The sequence below is a fragment of the Chionomys nivalis genome, chromosome 18 (assembly GCF_950005125.1).
Source record: "Chionomys nivalis chromosome 18, mChiNiv1.1, whole genome shotgun sequence".
NCBI lineage: Eukaryota > Metazoa > Chordata > Mammalia > Rodentia > Cricetidae > Chionomys > Chionomys nivalis.
In genome coordinates, this window is record NC_080103.1 from 3860859 (window position 1) to 3887622 (window position 26764).

The 26764-nt window shown below is 52.7% G+C and overlaps 1 protein-coding gene across 12 annotated transcripts in view; it reads left to right on the plus strand.

Annotated features, from left to right (window-relative positions):
* Positions 1–14291: 14291 nt before the first annotated feature.
* The window catches only part of Mef2d (myocyte enhancer factor 2D), a 28407-nt gene continuing 15934 nt past the window's right edge, over positions 14292–26764 (plus strand). For 6 of the 12 annotated variants that reach the window (XM_057793426.1, XM_057793415.1, XM_057793424.1 and 3 more), the window contains exons 1-2: positions 14292–14431; positions 26173–26350. In XM_057793426.1, the coding sequence (XP_057649409.1) occupies positions 26297–26350 (54 nt within the window). In that variant the 5' untranslated portion in view covers positions 14292–14431; positions 26173–26296. Of the gene's footprint in view, positions 14432–14942; positions 15066–15503; positions 16678–17249; positions 17451–17500; positions 20948–21384; positions 21462–26172; positions 26351–26764 lie in introns of those variants that run through there. The other 6 variants (XM_057793416.1, XM_057793418.1, XM_057793419.1 and 3 more) reach the window with 6 other exon arrangements.

A 26764-nucleotide genomic window follows, 5' to 3' on the forward strand; every position in this document is an offset into this window, starting at 1 on the left:
ACAAAAGACACAAAGTCCCTGATATTGCCCTGTGCCACATTGGAACTTCCTAGCAAGAAGGCCAGCATGAAAAGTGGCCAAGATGTCCATTTCTAAACATGAGTAATTCTGACATCCCCAAGTGTCCAGAATGGACTGTGTGTGTGTGTGTGTGTGTGTGTGTGTGTGCGCACACGCGCACGAGCATTCTTCATTTCTTTTTCTAGGGTTTCTCTGTGTAGCCTTGACTGTCCTGGAACTCACTCTGTAGACCAGGCTGGCCTCAAATTCACAGAGATTGCCTGCCTCTGCCTCCCAAGTGCTGGTATTAAAGGCATACACTGCCACTGTCCAGCCTGGCCTGCCTGCCTTCCTTCCTTTCTTTTTTTTTTAAAGATTTATTTATTATGTAAACAGTGTTCTGCCTGCATGTATGCTGCATGCCAGAAGAGGGCACCAGATCTCATTACAGATGGTTGTGAGCCACCATGTGGTTGCTGGGAATTGAACTCAGGACCTCTGGTAGAGCAGTCAGTGCTCTTAACCTCTTAGCCCCCTTACCAGCGTGCCCCCTTTTTATATTTATTATTTAGAGATCAAAGGGATGGCTCAGCAGTTAAGAGTTCTTGCTCCTCTTGCAGAGACTTAGGTTTGGTTCCCAGCACCCACGACAACTGCCTGTTACCCCAGGGGCAGGAGATCAGATGCTCTCTGACCTCTGTGGACACCTACATGCATGGCATTCATGAAAGCATCCACATAGAGACATAAAATATGTTAAAATTGTGTGTGTGTGCATGTGTCTGAGCCACAGTTGGAAGAAGGCATGGGATCCTTTGGAACTAGAGTCTCAGGTGATTTTGAGTCACTTGATGTCTTGCTTGTCTTTTTTTTTTTTTTAAAGGTTTATTTATTTATTATGTATACAGAGTTCTGCCTGTATATATGCTTACATGTCATCTCATTTTAGATAGCTGTGAGCCACCATGTTGCTGGGAATTGAACTCAGGACCTCTGGAAAAGCAGCCAGTGCTCTTAACCTCTGGGCCATCTCTCCAGACCTAATAATGTCTTACTTTTCTATTGTTGTGAAGACACCATGACCAAGGAAACTTACAGAAGAAAAAGTTTACTGGGCTTCTAGTTTTAGAGTGTGAGTCCATGGCTGCAGGCAGGCAGTGTGGCCGCAGGTAGGCACAGTGCTGGGGCAGCAGCTGAGAGCTCACATCTGATCCACAAGTACCAGACCAGACAGGGAGAGCTAACTGGGAATGGTGTCCATCCCCAGTGACACGCCTCCTCCAAGGCCACACCTCCTATTCCTTCCCAAACAGTTCCACCAGCTGGAGACAAAGCACTCAAATATATGAACCAATGGGGGCCATTCCCATTCAACCACCACATGTGACCTGGGAACTGAACTACTCCAGTCCTTTGGAAGAGCAGCAAACATTCTGACCCTCTTATTTTTTTTTTCTTGATGACACCTTCACAATGGTGCTTGTGAGGTCTGATTCTAAGTGTGCTTCAGTGTTTAGGGATATTTGTACATTGTGTGAAGATGTATTGCTGTAATTGGTGTAATAAAAATGTTGAATGGCCAATACCTAGACAGGAGGTATAGGTGGGACTTCTAGGGACAGAAAGGATTCTGGGACTGGGCAGTGTTGGCGCATGTCTTTAATCACAGCACTCAGGAGGCAACTTCTTTTTTTTTTTAAAATATTTATTTATTTATTATGTATACAATATTCTGTCTGTGTATGCTTGCAAGCACCAGACCCCATTACAGATGGTTGTGAGCCACCATGTGGTTGCTGGGAATTGAACTCAGGACCTTTGGAAGAGCAGGCAATGCTCTTAACCTCTGAGCCATCTCTCCAGCCCAGGAGGCAACTTCTTTATTAACCATTGGTAATAAAACATATTTACAACATACAGAGGGGAATCCCACATCACAGAGGCAGGTAGATCTCTGTGAGTTCCAGGACAGCTAGAGCTACACAGAGAAACCCTGACTCATAAATAAATAATAAATAAATAAATAACTCTAGAAAGAGAAAGATGGAGACTCAGAGCAAGCAGCATGTGCAGGAGGAGAGGTAATAACCATGAGCCTCATGGCAGAACATAGATTAATATAAATGGGTTAATTTATGTTATAAGAACTGGTTAGGCCGGGCGGTGGTGGCGCATGCCTTTAATCCCAGCACTCGGGAGGCAGAGGCAGGAGGATCTCTGTGAGTTCGAGACCAGCCTGGTCTACAAGGGCTAGTTCCAGGACAGGCTCCAAAACCACAGAGAAACCCTGTCTTGAAAAACCAAAAAAAAAAAAAACAAAAAAAAAAAAAAAAAAAAAAAAAACTGGTTAGGAACAAGCCTAAGCTATAGGCCAAGCTTTCACAGTTTGGGCACATAGTTCGTTATTTGGGCATGATGGGCATAGAGAAACTCGCCACACCAGCACTCCTCCACCATCTCTGCTGTGCCACTGTGACCATGGTAAGAGCCAAGCTGGTTTTCCCTGTGTGCTTTACTCTTGTCTGGCGCAGGCAGCACTGCGTTGCCAGCCCACCGTGACTTTCTGAGTTCTGTTTTGTTCTGGACACAGAGTCTCACTAGTGTTGGCCTCTCTGCAGTCCTCCTGCTCCCGTCTGAGGAAAGCTGGACTCTAGGCATGAGGGGCTGTCTAACTGTACAGCCACTTGTTGCTGGGTGGACGTGGACGTGAAAATAGCCATTGGCTTCTCTGATCTTCAAGTTTCCTTGTCCAAGTGGCCTCCAAGCTTGAGTGAACAGGAATGAAAATAAAAAACACCTAGACCCTTTTTGTCCACAACCCTTCCTTCCACTCTTACTGCCTCCTGTCCCCTCCGCAGCCAGCCCTGGCTTAGGGCTGGGACATGTGAGACCAGGACTTCCGCTTCCATCTGCTCTTACAGGAGGGGCTGCAGCAGGTGGGGGCCATACCACGGTGAACGGCAGAAGACTGGTAGCCAGCAGGTGCCACGTATGGGTCCCACTGTCACAGCAACCTTGTTGAGGTGTCAGCCTGCTGGGTATAGCTACCCAGTACCTCAAGGGGTACTGAGACAATTTGGCCAGTGGATTCTAGTTGCTTGGTAAAGGCCTGTTAAATAAGGGTGCTCTCATCAGGAGAGAAACCGAGCCAGCACTCTTGAGAAGTAGGAGAAGCAGAAATTCAAGGTCATTCTCAGCGACACATTGAATTCAGTGCCAGCCTTGAGTATAAGAGACCTTAAGTAAGTAAGTTAGAAAAATAATAAATCAACCAGGGAAGGTAGTGGTGTGGAAGGGAAACTAGGTTTGCAAAGGCCCAGGGAACCAGTGTCTGCTGTACTACCAAGGGCCACATCCAGCGGCTTCCGGATCCCACCAGCTTCTGCCTCCTTTTCTTGAGGAGTCATGCTCTGGCTTTTATTTATTATTTATTTATTTATTTATTTATTTATTTATTTATTTTTGGTTTTTTTTCGAGACAGGGTTTCTCTGTGGTTTTGGAGCCTGTCCTGGAACTAGCTCTTGTAGACCAGGCTGGTCTCGAACTCACAGAGATCCGCCTGCCTCTGCCTCCCGAGTGCTGGGATTAAAGGCGTGTGCCACCACCGCCCGGCCATGCTCTGGCTTTTAAAGAGGACGCCTCACCCCTACCTTCAACAGGCAAGCACTCCATCCTGAGCTACACTGAAACCCAGGACTGTCCTAGCCCTGCACAGCCCAGGCTCACAGTTCTGTTAGTGTCTAAGGCTGGCATCTACCATCACCAAGTGAAGGGAAGGCTCACACAGTTCTTCCTCCTTGCTTGCTGAGCTGTGGTCATCCTCGCTCTGTAGCTGTGGGGAGGCAGGAAAGAGCTACATACTTAGCCGATCCAGCCCTTTCCAGTCTCCTTGCTCACCATCAGTGTCAGGACCCCTCCTATATGCCTTCTGTTGCTTGGTAACCACACATCCTCCCTGTCCTGCAGCAGTACCCTAGTAACTCTAGTGGTGATGCTGTAGGGCGAGCCTTGCTGGATAAGTCGCTAGTCCAAAATGGCCTAGGTGTGAATTGGGTTGCATCACATTCAAGTCCAGCACCAAGTCTGGGCGCTTACATCACATCTGGTAAAGAAGCTGCTGGGGAGGTGGTGGCTCATGCCTTTAATCCCAGCACTCTGGAGGGAGGCAGGTGGATCTCTGCGAGTTTAAGGCTAGCCTGGACAGGCTCCAAAGTCTCCAAAGCTACAAAGAAACCCCATCTCAAAAAACAAAAGCAAAAACAAAACAAAACAAAACAAAAAGCTGGACAGCGAGTTTAGCACAGAGCCAGCTGAGATAAGACTGAAGGCTGAAGGGACATGCAGCAGGGTGGGGCAGCCAGCGGCCAGCAGGCTGGAGGAGTGAACTGTAAGTTGGGGCAAGTTGCTCCCTTATAGCTGAGGAAGCCAGCTGACAGTAGACAGCAGGTACTTTTAGTCCTGGGCCAAGTGATCTCACCAAACCCCATTGCCTGATGCTGTTGCAGCCTGGAGAGTCTCCCAGCTCTCCTGGGTCCCCAAGTAGAAGGGCTTTATATAGCTCACTCCCTAACTTGGGTTTGAATAATTAAACAGTGTGGACAGAAATAGCAGCCGGACAGTGAAGATGGGTTATTTTGGGGTTTTCTGGAACACAGCGCTCCTGGTGTCACCCAACCACTACAGAGGGTGGAGCCAGCACCAAGGCTGCCTGGAGATTCCCGTGGGGAAGCCCACCTCACTCTTTGGGTTTCATGGATCGTCAGGGCTGCTTTGAGCCATAGGAGTCTCAGTTTTACTTGGGCCTCTTTTTCCAGGATAAGTTGGTGGCCCTGCCTCCTGGGCTCAGTTGTTACCAGGCAGGAAGTGCCCTCTGGTGTCTGTTAGGCCTTCATCCTTGAAGAGGGTGACAGAAGTTGACAAGGGGATCAATAAGCAGCTGCAAGACAGGCTGAACAAGGACTAGGTGATTTTGAACCACAAGAAACTGGAATCAGGTGACAGGAGACTCTGCTCTCTCACCATGGGAATGAAGGTCAGGGTGAGGAGTGGAGGCAGAAATAAGGAGAGGATGGCAGCTGGGGTAGGGATGGGGGCGAGCAGGGGTGGGGCTTCACAGAAGAGAATACCCAGGTTGAGTTACTATCTGACCAAAAAGTTCCTGCCTTAGACATTGCATTAAGTATCTGTAATTACACTCATGCCGAAGTGGGATTGCAGATTCAGGTCATCCTGGGCCACAGAATGAGACCGGGGGCTGTGGGTCTCCTGGCAGGAGCAGGCACAGCCTCCCGTGTTTCAAAGCATTTGACTAACTGAGGCATATTTTAGCCATAGAGCTGAACCTCAGCTCTCAGAGTTAAAACCTGCCATGATCATACCATGCTCTCTCTTGGGATAATTTCAGAGTGGGAACGTAGTTCAGAATCGGGAAATACGAAGTCATTAACCTTGTCATTTTTACTTGTTTATCCAGGCACGAATTGTGTTGTTTTGTTTTAGATGGTGTCTCATGTAGCACAGGAAGCTTGGAACTCTTAATGCTGTCCAAGGATGACTTTCTTAGTAACTGTGAGGTCACTGGATGTGGCGTCACTGGGAGGTGATGTCACTGGGATGTGATGCCACTGGGAGGTGATGTCACTGGGATGTGATGCCACTGGGAGGTGATGTCACTGGGATGTGGTGTCGCTGGGATGTGATGTCACTTCATTGCTGTGATGAACCACAATGGCCAAGACAACTTACTAGAAGAAAGCATTTAACTGGGGTTTGCTTACAGTTTTAGAGGGTGAGTCAATCATAACCATGGTAGGGAGTGTGGCAGCAGGCACGTGCAGGAGCGGCAGGTGAGAGTTTACATCCAGACCCATAAGGTGGAGGCAGAAAGAGGTGGTGGGGGAATTGGGCCTGGGGTTTTGAAACCTCAGAGTCTACCCCGAGGGAAAGACATCCTCTGCTTCAACAAGGTCACACTTCCTAATTCTTCCCAAATAGTTCCACTTACTGGGGACCAAACATATGAACCCATGGGACCATTTTTATTCAAACCACCAGTGACCGAATATCACTGCAAGAGCAATGTTTTTCCCCCCTCTTTTTTTCTTTCTTTCCTTTCAAGACAGGGTTTCTCTGTGCAGCCCTGGATATCCTGGGAACTCACTCTGTAGACCAGGCTGAACTCAGACTCACAGAGACCCACCTGACTCTGCCTCCCGAGTGCTGGGATTAAAGGCGTGCGCCGCTGCCTGACGCAGCAAGTGTTTCCTAACATCTCTCCAACCCCATGATATACTTTTACTTTTATATATTTATGTGTATGGGTGCCTGAGGAGCTGGCATTCAATCCCCTGGAGCTACAAGCCGTTGTGACGTGGGTGCTAGAAGCCGGACTTGAGTTTTCTTTTTTTTTTTTTAGTTTTATAATAGATTTATTTATTTATTTATTTATTTATTTATTTATTTATTTATTTTGTTTTTCGAGACAGGGTTTCTCTGTGGTTTTGGAGCCTGTCCTGGAACTAGCTCTTGTAGACCAGGCTGGTCTCAAACTCACAGAGATCCGCTTGCCTCTGCCTCCCGAGTGCTGGGATTAAAGGTGTGCGCCACCACCGCCCGGCAATAGATTTATTTTTAAAGGGTAAAACACTCAGACAATTTAAATACAAGTCCAACAGAACCGCTGTCAGTCAGCCATGATGCAATTGGGCATTCTTGGAGTCCTCCGGATGAGGAAGAAGGCTCTGAAACTCTTTTCATATACATCCTTCTTGTCTGCAATGTAATCTACAATTTCTTGTGGACACATTAACTTCTCTGCATCTATATCAGGAATTTCAAATCCAAATTCGTCTTCCACGGCCATAATAATCTCCACTTGGTCCAAACTGTCTAAGCCCAGGTCCTTCATAAAATGAGAATTTACTGAGAGCTTTTCTGGGTCAATCTTGTCATAGAGTTTCAAGACATACAGCACTCGGTCCTTAATTCCCTCTAACGTCGAAGGGGGTGCGTCACTGTACTGGCGGCACAAGTGTGTGACCCTTCCAGGCACCTGTGTGAGGGCCAGGGCGGACTGCAGAGTCCCAGACCTCCTCCGGGTTCCCTCAGGGCAGACAGTGAAGCTGAGTGGCCAGGCCAAGGCCAGTGTGGGAAGCCGGGGCAGCGGCGCGAAGGCCGTGGGCAGGCGGCTGACACAGACGGAAAGGACACGAGCCGCCAAGGCTGCGCTAACCCAGAATCCGGACTTGAGTTTTCTTCAGGAGCATTGAGGCATCATCTCTCCAGCCCTCAACAAATGTTAAAATAATTCATCACAGTTGTGTGTACGTTCTCACACGCACGCATCAGCACTCTTTTTTAATATTTATTTATTATGTATACAATATCTGTCTGCGTGTATGCCTGCAGGCCAGAAGATGGCACCAGACCCCATTACAGATGGTTGTGAGCCTCCATGAGGTTGCTGGGACTTGAACTCAGGACCTTTGGAAGAGCAGGCAATGCTCTTAACCGCTGAGCCATCTCTCCAGCCCCCCATCAGCACTCTTGTGAAGGTCGGAAGGTAATTTTCAGGTACCAATTCTTTCTTTCCATCCTGTGGAGCCTGGGAATGGAATTTTCCCAGGTTTGACAGCGAGTGCCTTTACCCATGAGCCACCTTGCTCACTCTCAGCAAACATTTTTTAAAGCACCTGCTAAGAAAAATAAGCTCCAATTTGCATTTGGTGCTGGAAATAAACTTTATCACCTTATTCTCAAGAAGCTCACAGTTTAGTTGGGGAGAGGGTCATTTCAGAACCCATGTCCAATCAGGCTTTCAATCCCAGTACTCAAGGCAGGAGGGTCAACAGTTTAGGGCTAGAGAGTGCCACCTAGTGAGAGTCTGTCCTAAAAAAGACAGACACCCCACAATACTCTGCACTACCCCTGATAGTGTTAGCCACTAGCTAAGTGAGATCCGTGAACTTCACAGAGGGCTTGGGGCCGCACTGGAGCACATGTGCACACACCAACGACACATTTTATTTTCAAAATTGTTTTTATTGAGCTATATATTTTTCTCTGCTCCCCTCCCTTCCACCCTCTCCCATGGTCCCCATGCTCCCAATTCACTCAGGAGATCTTGTCTTTTTCTACTTTCCATGTAGGCAGGGGAATTCTTGTGAGTCCCAGGCCAGTCAGGGCTCCACAGTGTCAAACAAACAAGCAAAAAGCTTCCAATGAAATTGCCCCATTTAATGTTCCCACCAAGTAACACTGCCCAAGGTCAGCCAACTAATAAATAGGAGAACCAGAGCTGGGACCTAGGTTCTTCTGCGCATGGCTCTAAGGTCCAAAGAGCTCAATAAAAACTGTATGCATTGGGGCTGGAGAGATGGCTCAGAGGTTAAGAGCATTACCTGCTCTTCCAAAGGTCCTGAGTTCAATTCCCAGCAACCACATGGTGGCTCACAACCATCTGTAATAGGGGTCTGGTGCCCTCTTCTGGCCTGCAGGCATACACACAGATAGAATATTGTATACATAATAAATAAATAAATATTAAAAAAAAACTGTATGCATTCCAAAAGCAAGATCACCTGGTACCTGAATGTGTGTTCGGTGTGCATGGGACAAATAGGAGAGCCTATTGAAAAGGGGGAGTCGGCATGGGGCGCAAGGCTTCAATTATCCCATTCTACAAATACTTAACCGAGTGTCTACTAGGTTCTTTGCTCTCGATGGAGCATAGCACTTTGTGAACAGATACACTGAGCAGGGTGAGGGACAAGACTGTCATGGTTGTTTGTTTTGTCCCGGCCCCCCTACCAGACAGGATTGCACTACGTGGCTGTCAGCAGACTAAGCTGGGGCTCACAGAGATCATCTACCCCAGTGCTTCCGTCCAACTAGAACTCAGGCTTCTTGGGGGGGTTCCTTTGGCTTGCTTTTGTTTTTTTGGTTTTGTTCGTTTTCCTTCCTCTCTTTCTCTTTCTAGTATTTCAAGACAGGGTTTCTGTCTGTAGCCTTGGCTGTCTTGGAACTCGCTCTGTAAAACAGGGCGGCTTTGAACTCATAGGAGATCTGTCTGGCAACTCAGGGTTCTTAAAAGCCAAGCCTCATTTGCCTTTAGACTCAGCCTGCCCCTCCAGCTCCTGGGTTTCTTTCCCAGATAAACAAACCCAAACCTCTGGGGAGAATCTAAAGAAAAAGCTTGCTTTAGGATTCACTTTCTTGAGCTGGGGCATGTAGCTCAATAGTAGAATGTGTACTTAGTATGTGTGAGACCCCTAAGTTCAAGTCCTAAAGAGGAGGAGAGGGAGGATTAAAAGTGGGCTCAGCTTGAGGCCCCAAAGCACCGAACTCCGGGAACCACAAGGTGGAAGAACCAACTGCTGCGAGTTGTCCTCTGACCTCCACACTGGTACACACCACACACTATAGGAAGTAAAATTTAAAAAAGAGGAAAACAGGAAAAGAGAATATACTTTCCTACTCTGAGAAGTCTTTTTAAAAAAAATATTTATTAGCTGGGCAGTGGTGGCAGTACTCGGGAGGCAGAGGTAGGCAGGTCTCTCTCTGTGAGTTCGAGGTCAGCCTAGTCTACAAGAGTTAGTTCCAGGACAGGCCCCAAAGCTACAAAAAAAAAAAAAAAAAACCTGTCTCAAAAACAAACAAGCAAAAAAACATCAAAAACTTTATTAATACATTACATTAAGTGTGCGGGGGAGAAAATGATGTGAAGGTCAGAGGATAACTTTGGGGAGGTGATTCTCGGGCTTGCACAGAAAGAAGTACCCGGATCCGCTGAGCCACTTCGCCGGCCTTAAGCAGTCCTTCTGAAAGTCTGAAAGTCTCCCCTGCATTTCTTCCCGCTCCAACAGTTTCCAACATTCCACTTAGCTTTTCCATCTCCGGTAACCTAAAAGGCCCTGAGCGACTGGCCCTTTAAGATTGCCTTCTTCCCCCCACGTGCTGTCTGGTTGGGCTGGAGATGCTGACGCACGATTGACGTCAATAGCAGCTGGTGGAGTTTGGACACGAGGAGAGAAGTTGGGATGGGGGTTGGGGAGGAGGGGGAGCAGAGCAAGAGGGCGACCATTTGCATTTAAAGGGGCCTCTTCCGAGTTAATCCACGCTTTCCAGAAATGTGTACTGGGCAAACTTTCTGTTCTAGGCTGGAGAGGGGGGGTCCAGAAAATGGCGTGATACAACTTAAGTCCATGGCGACGGATTTGAGATGTCCTTCCGCGAAAAATGGGAAATAGTCCCTCGGTGCCCAAGCTGAGAGCACGTGACCCGGAGGGGGTGGAGGCAGGAGCTGGGGTGGGGGGGAAACTGCTGTCGGGCTGCGTTCGTCTGCCCCCACCCCCACATCCTGCCCACCCAACTGCAGCTGCCACCACATCCTGCCCAGCCGGCGGAGGGGGGGGCAGGGAACTCCTGTGGGGGTACACGGACCTGGGACCCGCTCTGGCACCTCTCCCTCTCAGCTCCAGGGGCTTCTGCTCGTGTCCCCACGTCTGGTCCCAGGCAGCGTAGGGCACTACAGTGCCACACGGGCCTGGACTCCGGCGGATTCGGCTATCTATTCCTCACCCCAACTCTGCCCCGAAGTGGAGTCGTAGGACCCCAGACTCGACCCCTGTGTTTGGCTACCACGATTATCGATGCAGAAATGAGGTGATCAGTAGAGTTTGCACAATCCTAACTCACACAGCTGCGTATATACATTTGCTTAAGCGCGCTCCACGCCAGCTCTGCAAAGCTCTGCATTCCTGCAGGAACTCAGGAGCTGGTAAGGAAAAGTACCTTAGAAACCCAAACCAGCAAGCTAGTGCGTCCTGAGGAGACAGGGACAGAGTGCAGAGTCCCACCTTCGCGCAGAGAATATATACGCCCACCTGCTGAGGGTCCGGTTCGCAAGCTTGGTGACAGATGCGGGAAGAGGTTGAGTAGGGGGCTTTTTGCTGGAATCACTCAAAAACTGGAGGAAGAAGGATGAGTTCGGTGGCTGAGCAAGTGTGGAGGTGGGGACTGAGAGCTATCCAGATGGCGCAGGGAAAGGAAGGTGAGAGGAGGGCCTGGCAAGCCGCTCATCAGACTAGAAGAGCGGCAAGAGCACTTTTCCTAGGTTGAGGAAGGACTGCCAGGTGGAAGAAAGGTGTTGAGAGAGATGGGGACCTGCGGGAAAAGACACCAAGCACAGGTGAATTGGAGAAGCCTGAGAAGGGGCGGATAAAGGAGGGTTAAGTTTTGTTTGTCAGAGAGCCTTGGGAAGACAGCACAGCAGGTGAGTTTACACAGTATTATTTTCAGGACTTGTGGGCATCTAAGTGCCCCAAGGGCTCACGGGGGGATTTTACAGCAGCTTTGGGCTGGAAGGTGACTTTTCTTTAGAACAGATGGGTAGAAGCCGGCGAGATGGCTTGGCCAGTAAAGCGATTGCCAACCAAGCCTGGCAAACTGAGTTTCAGCCCAAAACTCATGGAAAGTTGGAAGGAGAGATTAACTCCACAGACTCGAACCCTGACTATGGCACGCTAACAAACAATAAATTAATTCATAAGAGATGGGTGCACAGTCAGAGATGGGAGAGGAAACGTGAGACAGTCATTTGCCACCCAGAGGATTCTGGGATGGGCAGTCCAGGGGCCAGAAGAAAAGAATTCAGAGTCACTTTTAAGAAGTCCGGTTTTCATCCAATCTCCAACATTACCTTGGCCCTTTTCGGTCCTCTGTGGAAATCAAGACCTCACGATTGTTACCTTTTCTCTTCTCTTCCAAGACGTTTTCAGACTCTGAATTTTGTCCCCTTGTGTTACTGCCCCCTACTCAGGTCTCGTGTGATCTGTCCAGTCAGCCGTCAGCGTCCAGGGCCCTCACCTCCCTGGAGCGCTTCCCTCTTCCTTTTCCTTCTAGCTAGTCCTTTAATGTCTTCCCCAGGTGACTCACCTTCCTTCCTCATTCCTTTGTTAAAGACTGAACATTCCAGGTCTAGGAGGCCCAGCCAACCAATCCTAGCTCTGGAAGGCCCGCCTCAGGTTTGAGATTGGCTAGGGTTGTGGTTGGCGGGAGGCTCACCAGGCAGACCTACAAGAGGGTGGGGAGGGGGATTCTGGGAAAGAATTTCTTCTGGACTTAGTTGTTTTGAGAAACAGTCTTCAAATAAAGCTGGGCCAGAGGGCTCGGATAGCCTCCAAGGTTAAGGCAGGTTGGAAACTCCTGAGAGCTTGGCTGTCCCGGGCCCACCCTGTTTTGTTTTCCTGTGAGCTGGGACCCAATGGTCTGAAGGCTGTGTTCTCAGGCCCGTTCCTGAGAAGTCTTTTACAGCAGCCCTGGATCTCTCCAGTCTCAACATTCTGCTTTTCCCGACGTCGGAAGCAGCCGGAAAATAAACACCCTGATGACTAAAGGATTTCTCCTGCTAGAGCCTGGGGAAGCACTAAAAATAGAGGCCTGAGTGAGGGGAGACTCCCCACTGGGAGGGCACTTTCTCATCCTGCTCCTACCACAGCTTCAAGCCCGAACAAGGCTGTGTTCTCCAAGTGCTTGGGGAAGAACAGATGCCCTCCCTGAAGTGTTGGGGCAAACCAGCCTGCTCAGGAGTACTGGCATCTCTGTGCTGGGAGCCCCCACCCCCCATACTACTAGGGAAACTAAAGAACAACATTTGGGGACCATGTGTGATACTGTATAAATTGGGCTTCTGAAAGGAGGGGCCAAGTAGGATTGAAAGGGAGGGCAAGCAGTCTGCTAGCTTCCTGTTTAAGGAGGAACATACAAGTCTCCAAGCTCTCTGCAGAATGGTCCTATTGAACTTGCGCCCTTGAGCCTGACCTGAAAGGTTTTTCTTTCTTTTTTATTTCTCATTTGAGCGGCCCATGGGTCACTACAATGCAACATGAGGCACTGTGCTCATCTCCTGGGAACTAAACTCACACCAGATTCACAAGTTAGGTACTGTCCTCACCGCCTTCATCTTAACCAAGAGGATGGAGAGTTAAGAAATGTGCTCTGAGCCGGGCGGTGGTGGCGCACGCCTTTAATTCCCAGCACTCGGGAGGCAGAGGCAGGCGGATCTCTGGGAGTTCGAGGCCAGCCTGGTCTACAAGAGCTAGTTCCGGGACAGGTACCAAAGCTACAGAGAAACCCTGTCTCGAAAAACCAGAAAGAAAGAAAAGAAAGAAAGAAATGTGCTCTGCTCTTCATAAACAGTGAAAGGATTTGAATTAGACATCTGACTCCAAGTTGATGCTTCTAACCCACCACTTGTTGCCTCTCCCAGTCCCAAAAACCCAGAACAGAGACTTTGTCCAGAAAAACAGACTCTAGCTTGTAAAGAGCCTTGTGCTTCTCTACTGCCAGGCTTGGTTTTGAAGTTCGAGCTCCAGGTAGAGCCAGCGAAGGCCTTGGAAGTGACAGGATGCTGGACAGGAAGTCTGACGGGTCCGTGTTGAGAAGCAATGGTATGCACAATATTGTGAGCATTTAAAAATTCGCCACGCCCAGAGGCCACCAGGGATTTTAATTTTTTTTTTTCTTTTAAAAAGAGTTACTGTTTCTTCTCTACGACGAGGCTTCTGATGTTTCCTGTGAGGTGGTGATGGTTGGGGTCCCGCCCCTTTAAATTGCCCCCTTGATAGTTAAAAGCGCTGGGGCCCGCAGGCACCGAACATTAGGTCACCCGAGAATTATGCACTGTTGCTTTAAATGTCTGGGCGTCAACCGAGCCGGGCCAGGGGAAAGGAGGGGACCTGTCACAGGTAGAGGGAGCAGCGGAGCTCCCCAGGTAACCCCGAGGAGAGAACGCGATCTGCCTTCGGAGCTTTGTCACACAGTAAGTGGAGGAGCTGGGGCCTCCAAACAGTCTCGTCTCCCCAAAACTTATCTACTTAGACCTCTGCCAACTCTGGGCCGGGGTGCTGAGGTCGCGCGGCCACGCTCTGTCCCGTAGGCGGAGGGATCTGGGCTCCACGCGCCGCGGTCGCGCGCCCCGGTGGGGTGGGGCGCAGGCTAGGGTAGGAGGCGTGGCTGCGCCCAAGGCCGCCCCGCCAGGCCCCGCCCCCTCCCTGCAAGGCCCTCCCATTGGCCCCCCGCTTGTCCATCACCCTCGTCTCCCCCCCCACCCCATCCCGCAAGCTAGGGTGCGCGGTGCCTACGTCGGCCTCGAGTCTGGGGCTGGAGGAGTTGCCTTTGGAGCCCGAAAGGAGGAAGGAAGCAAAATATCAACAACCGACGAGGCGGCTTGGGCGCTCGGCCGCGTCCCCGCCGCCCGCCGCCGCCGCCCCCGCGCACACTAGGGGGTCCGGGCCCTGCGGCGCCGCCCAGGCCGCGTGGACGCGGCGCCTTCGCTGTTTTCCGCCGGAGCTGCTGCTTCGCGCAGCCGAGGATACCGCGGGCCGGGCCGAGGCTCCCGGCGCCGTGACAACTCCGTTCCCCCGCGGGCTGGTGAGTCGCGACGCGCGCCGGTCCCTTTAAGAGCCCCTCCCCCACGCCGCGCGGCAGGGCGCAGGGTGGTCTGGAGCGCGAGGGGTGCCAGGGCGCCCAGGCGCGAGAGTCCCGGGCGGGGCGGCGGCGGCGATGCTGGGGTGTCTGCTGTGACAGCCGCGCCTGGCACCCGAGCCCCTGCCGCCTCGCGCTCTGGCGGGCGCAACGCACGTGGCTCCGGCCGCGATCTCGCACCCGTGGGGCCCCCGGGTCGGGTGTGTCAACGACGCCAGCTGGAGCACCCCTAGCCAGGAGTTTGCAGCTGTTCACATCTGGCAAGGACCTCTCCCTCCGGGGCCTCCCTTGGTCGGTGCTGGCCGAGCCGGTGCGAGTAGGGTTCGAGTGGTGAGGCTGGCCCAAGGGACTACGGTGCTCCTGGCTTCCCATGGCGGAGATGGGACAGCGAGGCCTCCTAGAGATTCCGCCGAGCCCTTGGGGTTCCCAGTGGCTCTGGACTATCCAGGTTGTCCCGAGTGCCAGCTCTGCCAACGACTGACCGGCGCATTAGGGTCAGGCCAGGGGAGTACAGTGGGGTGGATCCGGTACCCTGCCCTCGCCGTGTGAGTTTCCCTCGAGGCCTAGCTGCTTTGGCTGAGTGAGTGGCGGATCTTCTCCCTCCCCCTAACCCTCAGTGGGCCTGAGCTGTCTTAACTGTGGGAAGTTTGCCGCCTGGGACGGTGACCTTGGGCTGCTCTGGCCGGCTCCCGGAGGGGAGCCTACTGAGTGCACTTGGCCTTGGGAGCTGTCCACCTTCTGTTCCCCTCCCAGCTCTAGCGGAGGTGTCCACGGAGGGGAGTTTTGGCGAGGTACCTGTCAGTGTTCCAGACACCCAGCTTCTGGCCACCGGCCACCAAGCCCCAGTGCTCAGCCTGGCCGTCCCAGCTCTCATGGTCTTGCCTGTGAATGAATTTCCTTCCTGCGTCTTCCAGGATGGGGGTGGGGTGGGATGGTTGTGGGAGTGGCTGAGAACCTTATTATGTGGGGTGGTTGGGGAATACTGGAGCTTCTGTAGAGCAGTTTTCCCATGTACCCCAGAAATGGACGCTGGGACCTTGGGATCTCAGTAGTCATATTCTTTATTATGACTCCTGTGCCCTTCACACAAACCCTGTGTGTGCTTGCTGCGTGTACTTTTGTAAGAAGATTCACTTGGAAGGCATTCCCATACCTACCAGAGTGGACAAACATTTTACCGGAGATCATACAGCCAATCTGTATCAGAGTTTGGTTTTCCCCTCTTTTTGCCACAGATTTCATGCAGGGAGAGACTATTAAGGTTAAGAATGAAGATATACAAGCCTTGTTCTTGCAGGCATTGGCCTACAGAAGCATCAGGACCCAGCCAGAAAGTATGGGAAGCTTTGTGTTGGGGGATGGGCACAGGGCTTGTGCCTGGAACAGGGTGTGGGGGACTTGGGCAGGAGGCAGGTGCAGGCTGCCTGTCCCCTCTGTGTGGGACCAGGGCTGGAGGACCCTGCTCTCTCCTCTGGCCCTCTGACTTCTTAGTGCTCATAGGCTGGGCGATGTGACAGCCTGGCTGGTTGCCGTTATATAATCTGTCTCCAGTAGGCTTTTTTCTTTCTTCTCCCCGTCTTCCTGGGTTAGTATGATGGGAAAGGCGGAGGAAATTTCCCCAGGTTGGGAGCTAGACCAGGGGATGGGATTAGGCTCACTGAGGCCCCATCTGACCCTGCTCTGGAAAGGGGCCTCTGCTGCAGCATCCTTGGCTCTTCTGTTCTTGGCCTGGACCTCTGCCCACCTTCCCAGCTTTGTCTTCCTTGCCAGCTGAGCTCCTGTCCTCCATGGATGGCCCTGGCCTGACATTGGTCCTTGTTGGACATTTTGCCACACACTGGAGTTGAGTGGGTAGGCTGGCTTTTCTCTGTTGCCTCCACTTCTCTGCCCCCCTGTGCAGACAGAGGAGCTGCAAGCAAGGAGGACACTTTGTGTCACAAATACAGTTGGCGCTATCCAGGTTCTCTAAGTGGGTTGATCTAAGGCAAGCCCAGAGTCCACTGGCAAGGGTCAGAGCAGCTCTGTGGTGGCGGGCTCTTACCACCCCTTTGGGACCATGGCTGGGACTTTGTAGACTCTCTGAAGCCAACTGGCCTGAGAAAATTATCTCCCTTTACAGGGAAGCGGGAAGGAGGAATGGTTGCATGTGGTCCAGCCTCCGCATCGCTGTAATCACTGGTGGCGTTTATGAGGTAGTCATGGGGCCAGAGTCCATCCAACCCTCTCTATCCTTCTGTCCCAGTTTGGTGACTTACTCATGGGGGAGAGGTAGCATTAACTAGGAGCTGTGCTATAGAAGCGGACATCTGGCTGTGCTGTTGTTGGCATTGCCCTCTACATAGTTAGGAAAGCTGGATGGAGCCTGGATATCAGAAAGAACTTCCCAGAGAAGCGAGGGGGAAATCTCAAGCATTCTCCAGTGACTCTGCTAAAAAGGCTTTGACCTTTGGCCTAGTGGGGCTGGTGCTGTTTGGCTCCTGGAATATTTTCTCATCTCTCCCTGCCTAGGACAAAACATATTCTGAGGTGCTGTCCTGGAGCTGTGGGAAGACTCACCTCTGAGCTCCTTTTCCCAGAAAGCAGGCTGGCGGGGTCCTGCAGCCCCAGCTGCACCTGGCAGTCTGCAGCAGGTCATGGGACACATGCAGGAAGGTGTACAGCGCACCCTTAGGGGTGTGACACCCACAGAGCAGCTGTTGCTCTGCGGGGGTGGGGGCAGCAGTGGTAAAGATGATTAAAGGATTGGAGAGTGGGGGGTGGTGAGGGACTAGAGGCAGGAAGGGAAAGGCAGGCGCACAGACCCAGAGAGCCTGTGCTGGAGCAAGGGTTGAGGTCAGAGCACAGATGGGCAGGCAGGGCCCGTCTGCGGAGAGCATGCTTTGTGAGTCAGGGAGCACTGGCTGACTTCCACCCTCCCTTGCGGCTCTGATCCCTGGCTAGCCACTGTCCCCCACCCTGGCCTTGGGTAAGTTGCCCCCTCCCTCCTCAGCCTCAGCTTTCCATGTGTGCGCAGGAGTCTCCCTTTAGGTGACATAGTCACCTGTGTGTTTGGTCCCTGCTGCCGGAGCGAGGCTGCTCTGCTGCATTTGGGGGCACATTCTTGGTTCAGGAGGCCCCCACAGCTTCCCATGCCCACCTTTCCTTTGTGTCGGCTCAGCCCTCGTGCCAGCCCCGCTCCGGTTGCCAGTGGCAGAACTAGGCAGGACTGCTGGTGTGGCGTGGATTGAGGGGGCTGACTGTGGCTGACAGCCCCTTCTGTGTAGGGTACTGGAGGGAGTGGCCTGCCCCAAGCTTCGGCCTGTGGCAAACCACACCCAGGCGGGACCATATTTACTTATTTAAACTTACCCTCCCAGGAGGCCCTGAGCTCTAGGCTTGGTCACTGACCTTGGCGTGGTGCCCCCGGCTGTTCTGGGGCCTCTCCCCTAGCACTGGGCAGACAACATGCCACAGGGAAGGCGTGTCCTGCCTGTCCCTAGCTCTCCCCTCCAGCATCACCCATTCACACCCAGTTTAACAGGGTGCATGGTTCAGAGTCAAAAATGAAGACTTTTGAGATCCCCAGAACTGGTGTTGCCTGTGAAGAGTCCTAAGCTGGTCAGAAATCTTGTCCGCAACCGGTCATTGGTATTGGGGCAACTGAAGGACTAAGGATTTGTTCGGTGAAGCCCACTGTGAGGGTTCAGGACTCTTGTCTAAGAAGGCATCTCTCTGCAGGAGGGAGGGTCCAGGCCGCTCTTGACCACGGTACCACCTTGATGCAGCACTCAGAGGTCTCGGAGGGTTTGGTGGCAGTTTGGGGGTGTATTGCTCTGACTCCGGAGACAGTAATTCCTTCAGATTTCCCCACCAATGCAAGAAGCCCCAAAACAAGGACTAGAGCAGGAGCCAGCAGTACACAGAGACCCCTGGAACTCTGCTTGAAGGAGACAGGAAGGGACTGAAGGTAGCACAGGACTGGGCAGCCTGTCTTCCTCCCCTGGCCCTGCCTTTCCTAGAGGAAGAAGGTTCAAAGGCAGGTGTCACAGCTGCACCCTCCCTCAGGACCCTCAGCCAAGACCTGAGGTGTAGGGATAAGGGCTTGAGAAGGCTTTGAAGACCAGACCCTGGGGTGGCGTGAGAAACGGGATCTCCTTCCCATGCCTTGCCAGGTGCCTCCCAGCCTCAAAACCTGACCAGCAGACGGCCTAGGTTCTTTGCTAGTCTTTGCTACTGATGTCCTCCTCCCCGCAGGCTGGGTTTGAAGACTGGGAGAATAAAGACTAAGACATGAGGGTCCATGGAGTGGAGGTGGGGCAGATGGTAGGGGAATAGGTCTCTTTTCTAGGTTCTTCCTTTTCCATTAGATGAAATATGATGCAGGGGCTGGAGGCTGCTCTTGGGACTGGCTGCTCTCCTCTAGTGTGTACCATGGTGAGGGTGGTTCTTCTTGCTCTATCTCCCCTTGACATCTGGACCCCTCTCTTTTTGCCCTCACACCTGCCTGCCTCTTGGCAGACTCCCCGTGTGGTCCCCAAGCAGGCCCTTGGCCAGGCATAGAGTGGAAAACAGGTGTCCTGGCCCAGCTGTTTCTACTCTTCTCCTCCACCTGTCAGCCTGCAGTTGGGGGTGGGGAGCTGAGGAGACAGGAAGCCTTCACCTGTTCCCAGGGATAGATAGGCCTTGCTTGTAAAAGCCCCTGTGAGCTTCCCCCACAGAGGAAGGAACCCTCTGGGTCATGCACAGACAGCAATCATTGCTGACAAAGAGGCCTCTGCCGCTTTCTGATCAGTGAACCCTGTTTGATGAAGGTGTGTTTTGATGAGAGTATATGTTTGCCCAAGGGTGCTCAGGACCCACAGTCTAGGCACCCATCCTCACCTAGCCTCTTTCCTTAAAACAGTAAAATAATCCCCCACAAGAGCCACCTGCTACCTTCTGTTTAGGGCTTAGAGACGCAGCCACTGCCCAAGGCTCCTTTAAATCCTTGCTGCTCCTTGAGGTCACAATACCAGGAGGATTTGCCTTCCCTGATTGGATTGGCCTCTTTCTGGCCTGGCCTGTCTGAGTATGCGTAGCCCCAGTCTGCAGTACCTCCCATTACCCCTGTGCCAAAAGCCCAGCAATTAGGGCTCCGCTCTTGGTCTGTTCCTGGATGCTTGAACAAAAAATGGTGCCCTAGGAGAAAGCTGCTCTGGCCCAGGGCATGCTCAGAGCTCCCTACTGTTTCCATTTCCCTGGAAGTCTCTCCACTCGGCTAGCTATCATCCACTTGTTGCAGTAGCGCATCCCCCAAACCAGCATGAGTGGCAGCATGCTCATCCAGTGCTTGTCAAGATGATCTGTCCTCAGGCCCAGCTGCGACTTTCACTTCTGTCTCCTGAGACCCCAGGGGGAAGTAGGGTAGGGAGGTGGAAGGTGACACACTCAACGGTCCCAACTGCCCCCACCTCTCCTCAACTAAGGCTTCTGATGGCCAAGGTCACTATTCTTGTCTAGATGACAGCCATAACAGGATTGGCTGTGCGAGAAGGATGGTCGTTAGATACCAGAAAGGACTTCCCAGAGTAGGCAGACTCGGAGCTTCGGTTCAGAGGGTGTGACTAGTATCCGGGCAGATGACAGACTTCCACGTTCTCGAGGGGCTGGTGGTCTGCCCACATCTGTGGTAGGAGCACGGCTCCTTCATGATCCTCATACCTCCCCAGCTGCCTGTCTTGTTTATTTAGCTTCTGACAAGTGAGCTTGAACCCTAGAGTCTGCTCTGAGTAGGACCCAGTCTTCAAAGTTCTCTCTGTAATCTAACTCATGCCCACTGTATTGAACTCACTCTGCACAGTGGCGAGTGGACTCCGGAAACAGGGTAGGAGCACCCTGCTGCTGCCCTCCCACCTTGAGTCGTGTTCCAGAGGCTCCTAGCTGGGCTGTGCACTGCTGCCCCTCTGTCCTTTCCCAAGGATGGGCGCAGCATGCTGTCCTTGGGCTACTTGTGCACCGAAGAAGATGGAGCCAGCTCTGAGGTCCTGAGTGCCACAGTGCTGGATAGGAGCCTACACTGTGGAGTGGGAAATTGAGTTTGAAGGAATAAGGGTGGAGACACTATGCAAATCACCATGCAAATGAGCAGCAGTGAGTCATGGTTACTTGGCCTGCTAGGCAGCGCCAAAGCAAAGCACAAGCTTGGGTTTCCAAAATGGACCACTCCAGTGACAGTGACCTTGGGCCAGCCAAGACTAGGACCCTTGGAGGACCCAAATTCTGATCCTGAGAGCTGCAACTGTGACCAGGGTGTCCTGCGCTCTACCTGACGGAAGCATCAACAGAGTGGCCCAGGGTGACGCTTCAGACAGCACATCCCAGGAAGTGCCTGGGGCCTTGTTTGTTCCCCTCTGGCCTCAGGAGGGGTCCTCCTCACCAGCTGAAGAGGGCTAGACTGCACCCCTCTTTGGAACTACATGGCTGACTTTCTTCCTGACGAGCAGAGTAAGGCCACTGATGGATTTGGGCACACAGCAGGGTCTCATTTTAGGCTAGAGACAATTTAGGCCCAGACTCTGCAAACCGTCCCCTCACTGCCTGACCTCACTCAGGCCTTTGCTACCAGGGTGTGTCCTGTAGCTGGAAAGGTTCCTGAGACCCAGCAGTGGCTCTAGGAACTTTCTTGTGGGTGGGAGGAGGCACGGGGAGCCCCAAGGCCTCGGCTGCTACAGGAAAAATGGGAGCTAGACCGCAGGAAGGACAGGGAGTAGGACACAGTTGACAGTCCCTCATGGAGAAAACAGGATGACACTTTCCCAAGAGGTTTGCTAAACAGGAGAGGTGGGAAGCTGAGGGTGGAGTGTGGGAGAATTGCCCAAGGGAAGTTAGGGGAAGGCTCCTAGCCCTGCTGGGTGTCCTCAAGTCAGTTTCTGTCTCTACAGGTCACAGTGCCTGGGACCACCCCTCCCTGCTCTGCTTTCCTGGACTGCCCCCTAGCCCGCCCTCAGGTCCCCTGTTGGTGAGTTATAATTAGCTCACTGCCCAGGCTAAAAATAGCCCCTGCCCAGCCCCAAGCTGCTGACTGGGGGAGGGGATGATGGGACATGGTGGGAACCAGGGTTTTTGGTAGTCAGCCTGACAGAACTTAGAAGGCGTGGGACCTGCGCTTTGGTGTGCTGTTGGGAACTCTGGAGAAGGGAGTTAGCTTGGGGCAGGGAGGAGAGGAGAGGCCTGGAGGATGCCCCCAGGACAGGCTGCTGGGGTACCCTCAGCTGCCCAGCCCAGCTGCTCTCCCAGCCCCGTGCCTTTGCCTCACTGGCCCTTTTCTGTCTCCTTCCTGTGTCTGTGCATCTGTCCTCACCTTGCCCACGCCTCCTCCCACTAGCAAGCAGGCTGCCCGACTATGGGGGTGACAGGTGGATTGGATTGTCGCCCCTCCCCCAGCGCCTGCTGCTTATTTCATGCCCTGCAGCCCTACGGGGAGAGGGTGGAGGAGGGTGACAGCTGTCTGCAGTGCAGCCTGAGGCCCCCCAGCGGCCTGGAAGGAGGGGGAACGCCCAATGAGAGCAGATCTCTCCTTGTCTCCCACTCGCTTCAGGAGGAGCCCAGAGCTTGGCCTTTCTGGCCTCTGCTCCATTGGAGTCTGCTGGTATAGGACTGCAGGGTCAAATGCAGCTTTTTAGAGCCTCAGGCAACCAGGACACAGTGCTCATGGCAGAAGGGTCTGAGAAAGCAGACAACCAGGCTGTGTGGCTAAAGAGCCGGGAGGATGGAGACTGTGGAGAAAGAGTTCTCCTGCCTGGCCCTTCAGCAGTGGCTCAGGAACCCAGTCCTGACCCCACTCCCATCTCCACCCAGGCCCTTCACACAGGAACTGAGATGCCTGATTCTGAAACCTCAGAGTGGTTTGACTATTGCTCTGGTACCAAGAGGTGTAACATTAGGGAGACAAGAGCCTATTCTCCCATGATCCTTCATGCCAGTGCCCCTTTGCTTTTCACCTGTCCCTCCTTTGCGTATAAACAGTGCACAGTTGCCATAGGATCCTAGCTCCCAGACTTCCTGCCCACCACCATCACCCTGCGTTGGCTTCCCTACAGATCCCACCAGCGAGGGCTTTCTTCTTTCCTCTGCTGCTGTCGTGCCCCTGCTGGGACACCACCCTGCCCTGCTAGAACCTGCTTAGGGCGCTGCTGTGCACAGCTGTGGCCTGAGGTCAGGATGGGAAGGCCTGGGGCCCGACACCTCAGCGTGTGTGCCAAGAGCTGCAGACTAGGCTTAGAAGAAGAGCAGCAGTCCAGTCTGGGCAGTGGCATGTGCCTTTAGTCCCTGCACGGGGAGGCAGAGGCAGGCAAAGCTCTGAGTTCAAGGCCAGCCTGGTCTACAGGATGAGTGCCAGGACAGCCAGTGCTATACAGAGAGACCCTGTCTCATCTCCACCCTCAAAAAGAAGAAAAAGAAAAAGAGCAGCCCGAAGGCCAGGGCATGAGAGAAGAGGGGCTGGCGAGGCCAGGCAGCAGGAAAGCCTGCATCAGGAGAGCAGATGCCCAGGCCTCTGGCTCCTGGCAGTTAGCTAGGTTGTTGAAGAGAGGACTGATTAAGCAGGTCCAGGTGTTTGTTAGAACCTCTGATGAAGTGGGAAGGTTGGGTTGGTCCTTTGTGGCCATCTCTGCCCAGACACCACCCTTCCAGAACCAGGACTGAGCTCACATCCTTGCCCCAGGGCTTTCAGAGAATCTGTAGCAATGTGCAGCACCCAGCAGAGGGTACAGAGCTTGTGGTTAGCTGGGAGGAAGGACTGCCCACAGCAGGGTCTGAGCAAGACCTGGGAGGCATGGGATTATTATAAATGGCTGAGCTAGTATAAAGGGAGTGAGGGTTGCAGGGGCTTGACCTCTTAGACAGATTCCCTGTCAGAGGATACTCCCTGGGTCTCTCTGGCTTCCCTGCCTTCTCAGCCATGATCTCTCTCATATCCTAGCTCCCCCAGCATGCGGCATGGATGGGGGGGGGCAGTATAGGAGATCAGCCAGGGAACTGGTTGCCAGGCGACAGTTGCCTAAGCAACCCCATCCTCTCCATCTCCATGTGCTCAGGGCTGCTCCTTAGAAGACTTAGAGTCTCACCCTCTGCACCAGCCGCGCTGAGTGTAGAGGGATGAGGGTGAGAGTGGCAGAGTCGGTTGGAGGGTCAGTGGTTCCCAGGCGGTGGCTTGAGGCAGCTGATAGAAGGTTCTAGCCCTGCAGAGGACAGTGAGGACAGCAGGATGGACAGAGATTAGACTGCAGGAGGGACTTGCTCACAGGCTCATATGTGTTTGCATGGGTATTTTCTGGGTTCCTCCTACAGGCAATAGCATAGTAAAAAGACAGATTTGGTTCCTGCCTTCAAGAAGCTCCAGCCTTGGGGGAGCTAGGCACAGAAGAGAACACAGTTATTTAGAGATTGTAATGCTAGAAAGATGGTTAGATTCGCTGTTTGGAAAACTGAAAACGCTGAGGAGCCAGTACGGGCCATAAGCAGGAGACAGGTTCTGTCATCAAGAATCTGTTCACGGGCTGCAGTGGTGAGAGGAGATAGGGAAGGGGACCCTGCACTGTGGGTGGGGATTGGAGTTCTCGAGGCTGGGCTACACAAACCCTAAAAAGGCCAATTTACCATAGCCTTTGCCCCAGTGTTCTGCCCCCCCTGCTCAGGCCAGTGAGGAGGCAGTTTGTGGATGGTCCTAAGAGTTAAGGGTAAAGTCTGGAAATTCCAGCTGGGCCTCTGCAGTGAGTTGGGCAGGGATTCGTGTTAAAGGCCAGGAGAGGTGACTGCTGCATGTTTGGATCATGCAGGGCTAGGCTGCTGCTGGTCTGAGGTGTAGAGAGAGGGTGGGCAGTAGGCCAGGGACTATGGAGCTCCTTCTCTTTTGGTGACCTTACATACAGGCAGACAAGACACTTTCTTCCAGGATAAGGGAAGGGGCTGGGATACTCTCTGTAGATACTTAGGCAGAGTTGAAGCTAGACAATGAATCCTGAGGTATGGTCATGTGATCTGTGATGATCCTAAGCCGGTCGAGACCTTCCACCACCCCCTACCTCATCCTAGTCGGGTGCCCAGTGAGCTTCGCTTACTCTGTAACCTCCAGGCCTTGTAGAATAAGCTAGAAAGGCACAGGTTCGAATGCAACAGCACCCAGCTGTTGCCGAGGAATCCCTTACCTCCCTGCCTGTTAGTATGTCTTTTCACCATGTATGTGCAGTGCACATGGAGACCAGATGACCGGCTTAGATCCCCTGGAACAGAAGTTAAACATTTGTAGGCCAGGTGGTGATGGCGGTGGTGGTACACACCTTTAATCCCAGCACTTGGGAGACAGGCAGGGGGCATCTCTCCAAGTTTGAGGTCAGCCTGGTCTACAGCAAAAGTTCCAGGACAGCCAGATCTGTTACACAGAAAAACCTTGCTCACCCTCACTCCCTCCCCACCCCCAGAAAATAAAGAGACATTTGTAACATTCCAAAGGGGTGCTGGGAACTGAACCCAGGTCCTTTACAAAGACCAGTAAGGGCTCTTAGATTTGAAGCACTCTCTTTAGTCACCCAGAGCACCCTATTTGTGTATTTCCTGCTGCTCCCCTCAGTAATTTATTTTTATGTTTGTTTGTTGGTTTGTTTGTTTTGATCCAGGGCTCTCATTGTAGACCAGGCTGGCCTCAACTCACTGAGACCCACCTGCTCTACCTCCTGAGTGTTAGGATTGAAGGTGTGCCATCACCACTGCCTGTTGTCTCCTTCATGTCAGCCAGGCTCCTACCGTGGAGCTAAGTGACTACAGAGTTTACAGGCTGCAGTGCTGATTTCTGGCCCTTCACAGAAACACTGCCAGGATAGGGGTGAATTCAGTGCTGGAGCACTTACCTAGAAAGTGGGAAACCCTGTGTTCCAGACTTAGCTGTGGTGCAGGCCTGTCATTATAGCTTCTCGGGAGGTTGAGGCAGGAGGATCACATATTTAAAGGCAGTCTGGGAAACTTGGCAAGACCTAGCTCAGTAAGTAAAAGTGGGGGCTGAGGATGAGCTGGGCAGAGCTCTTTCCTAGCATGTGCAGGGCCATTGGGTTCAGTCCCCAGTACGAGGTGAGGAGTTAGGGAAAACAGGTTTGCTGCCTCTGACCTAGAGTAGTTAGTTTGTGTCTGAGCAGCAGAACATCCTCCCTTCAAACAAAAACCTACTTGGGCCCTGGATTGGAGTGGGCGTTCTATAACACCACTGTCCCCAGGTTCATCCATGTAAGGATCCTGCCAGCAACCTTAACTGGGGCAGCAGACATCCTCTCTCTGCCTGCTGCTTTCAGCCTGGGTAGGCATCAGCTCAGTCTGTTCTCACTGTGGCTCAAGCATAGCAGCCTCCACTGGTCCAGCGGGTAGGGTAGGAGTTGGCAGGGGGAATACAACAGAGTACACCCAGACTCTACAGAGAACAGGGCATGGGTGCCCTGGACCTTCTGTGTGACCCAGAGCAGTGACTTGGGGAATCAGCCTAGACCAAGTGCTGGTCCAGGGGGAGCCCAACTTGCACTTGGTATTGGGGGGCGCATTTCCTCTCTAGCAAATATTGCCACAATTTGGGGATGGGGCAGAGATGCCACTAGCCTCTTACGGGTGTAATGAGCCTGGCCCACATCTCAAGCAACAAAGCTGGGGGCTGGGGGCTCATTAACAGTCCTTATGACTCTCTCTCCTAGGAGCCTGTTCACAGGTGTTCTGCAGACCATGAAATAGTCCCAGACATTCATGAGCACAGTGTGAGGCTCCTGACCACCACCCAGCAGCCCTTTCCTCTCTGGCACTAAGGACCCTCCAGAGAAGATGGGGAGGAAAAAGATTCAGATCCAGCGAATCACTGATGAGCGGAACCGCCAGGTGAGGAAATCTCAGAGCCCCATGTGGTAAGAGAGTAAGGGCAGGGAGCCAGCTTCTGTCACCCATGATCAGTTCTACAAGAGGGCTTTCTTGGAAGTTAGGGACTCCTGGAGGCTGTGACAGAGAGGTGGGTCTGAGTGAAGAGGGGGGCACCTTCGTGTGCCTCCTTCCCTCTGCCGCTCTGCAATGGGCCAGGGCTCTAACCCCACTGCCGAATCATCTGTCTCCTCACCTGGGAGCTATGCTGCTCCTCTCAGCCTGCTGCACAGAGATGCGGCCTCCTGGCCATCTAAATCCTTTCCCATCTGAGGCTGGTTCTGGTGTGCCTTGGCTGTGGTCTGGCCAAGGGATGCCATTTTCTTTTTTAGATGAAGGATTTCCATAGAGAGCAGCTGAGTCTCCCTGAGAGTGGAA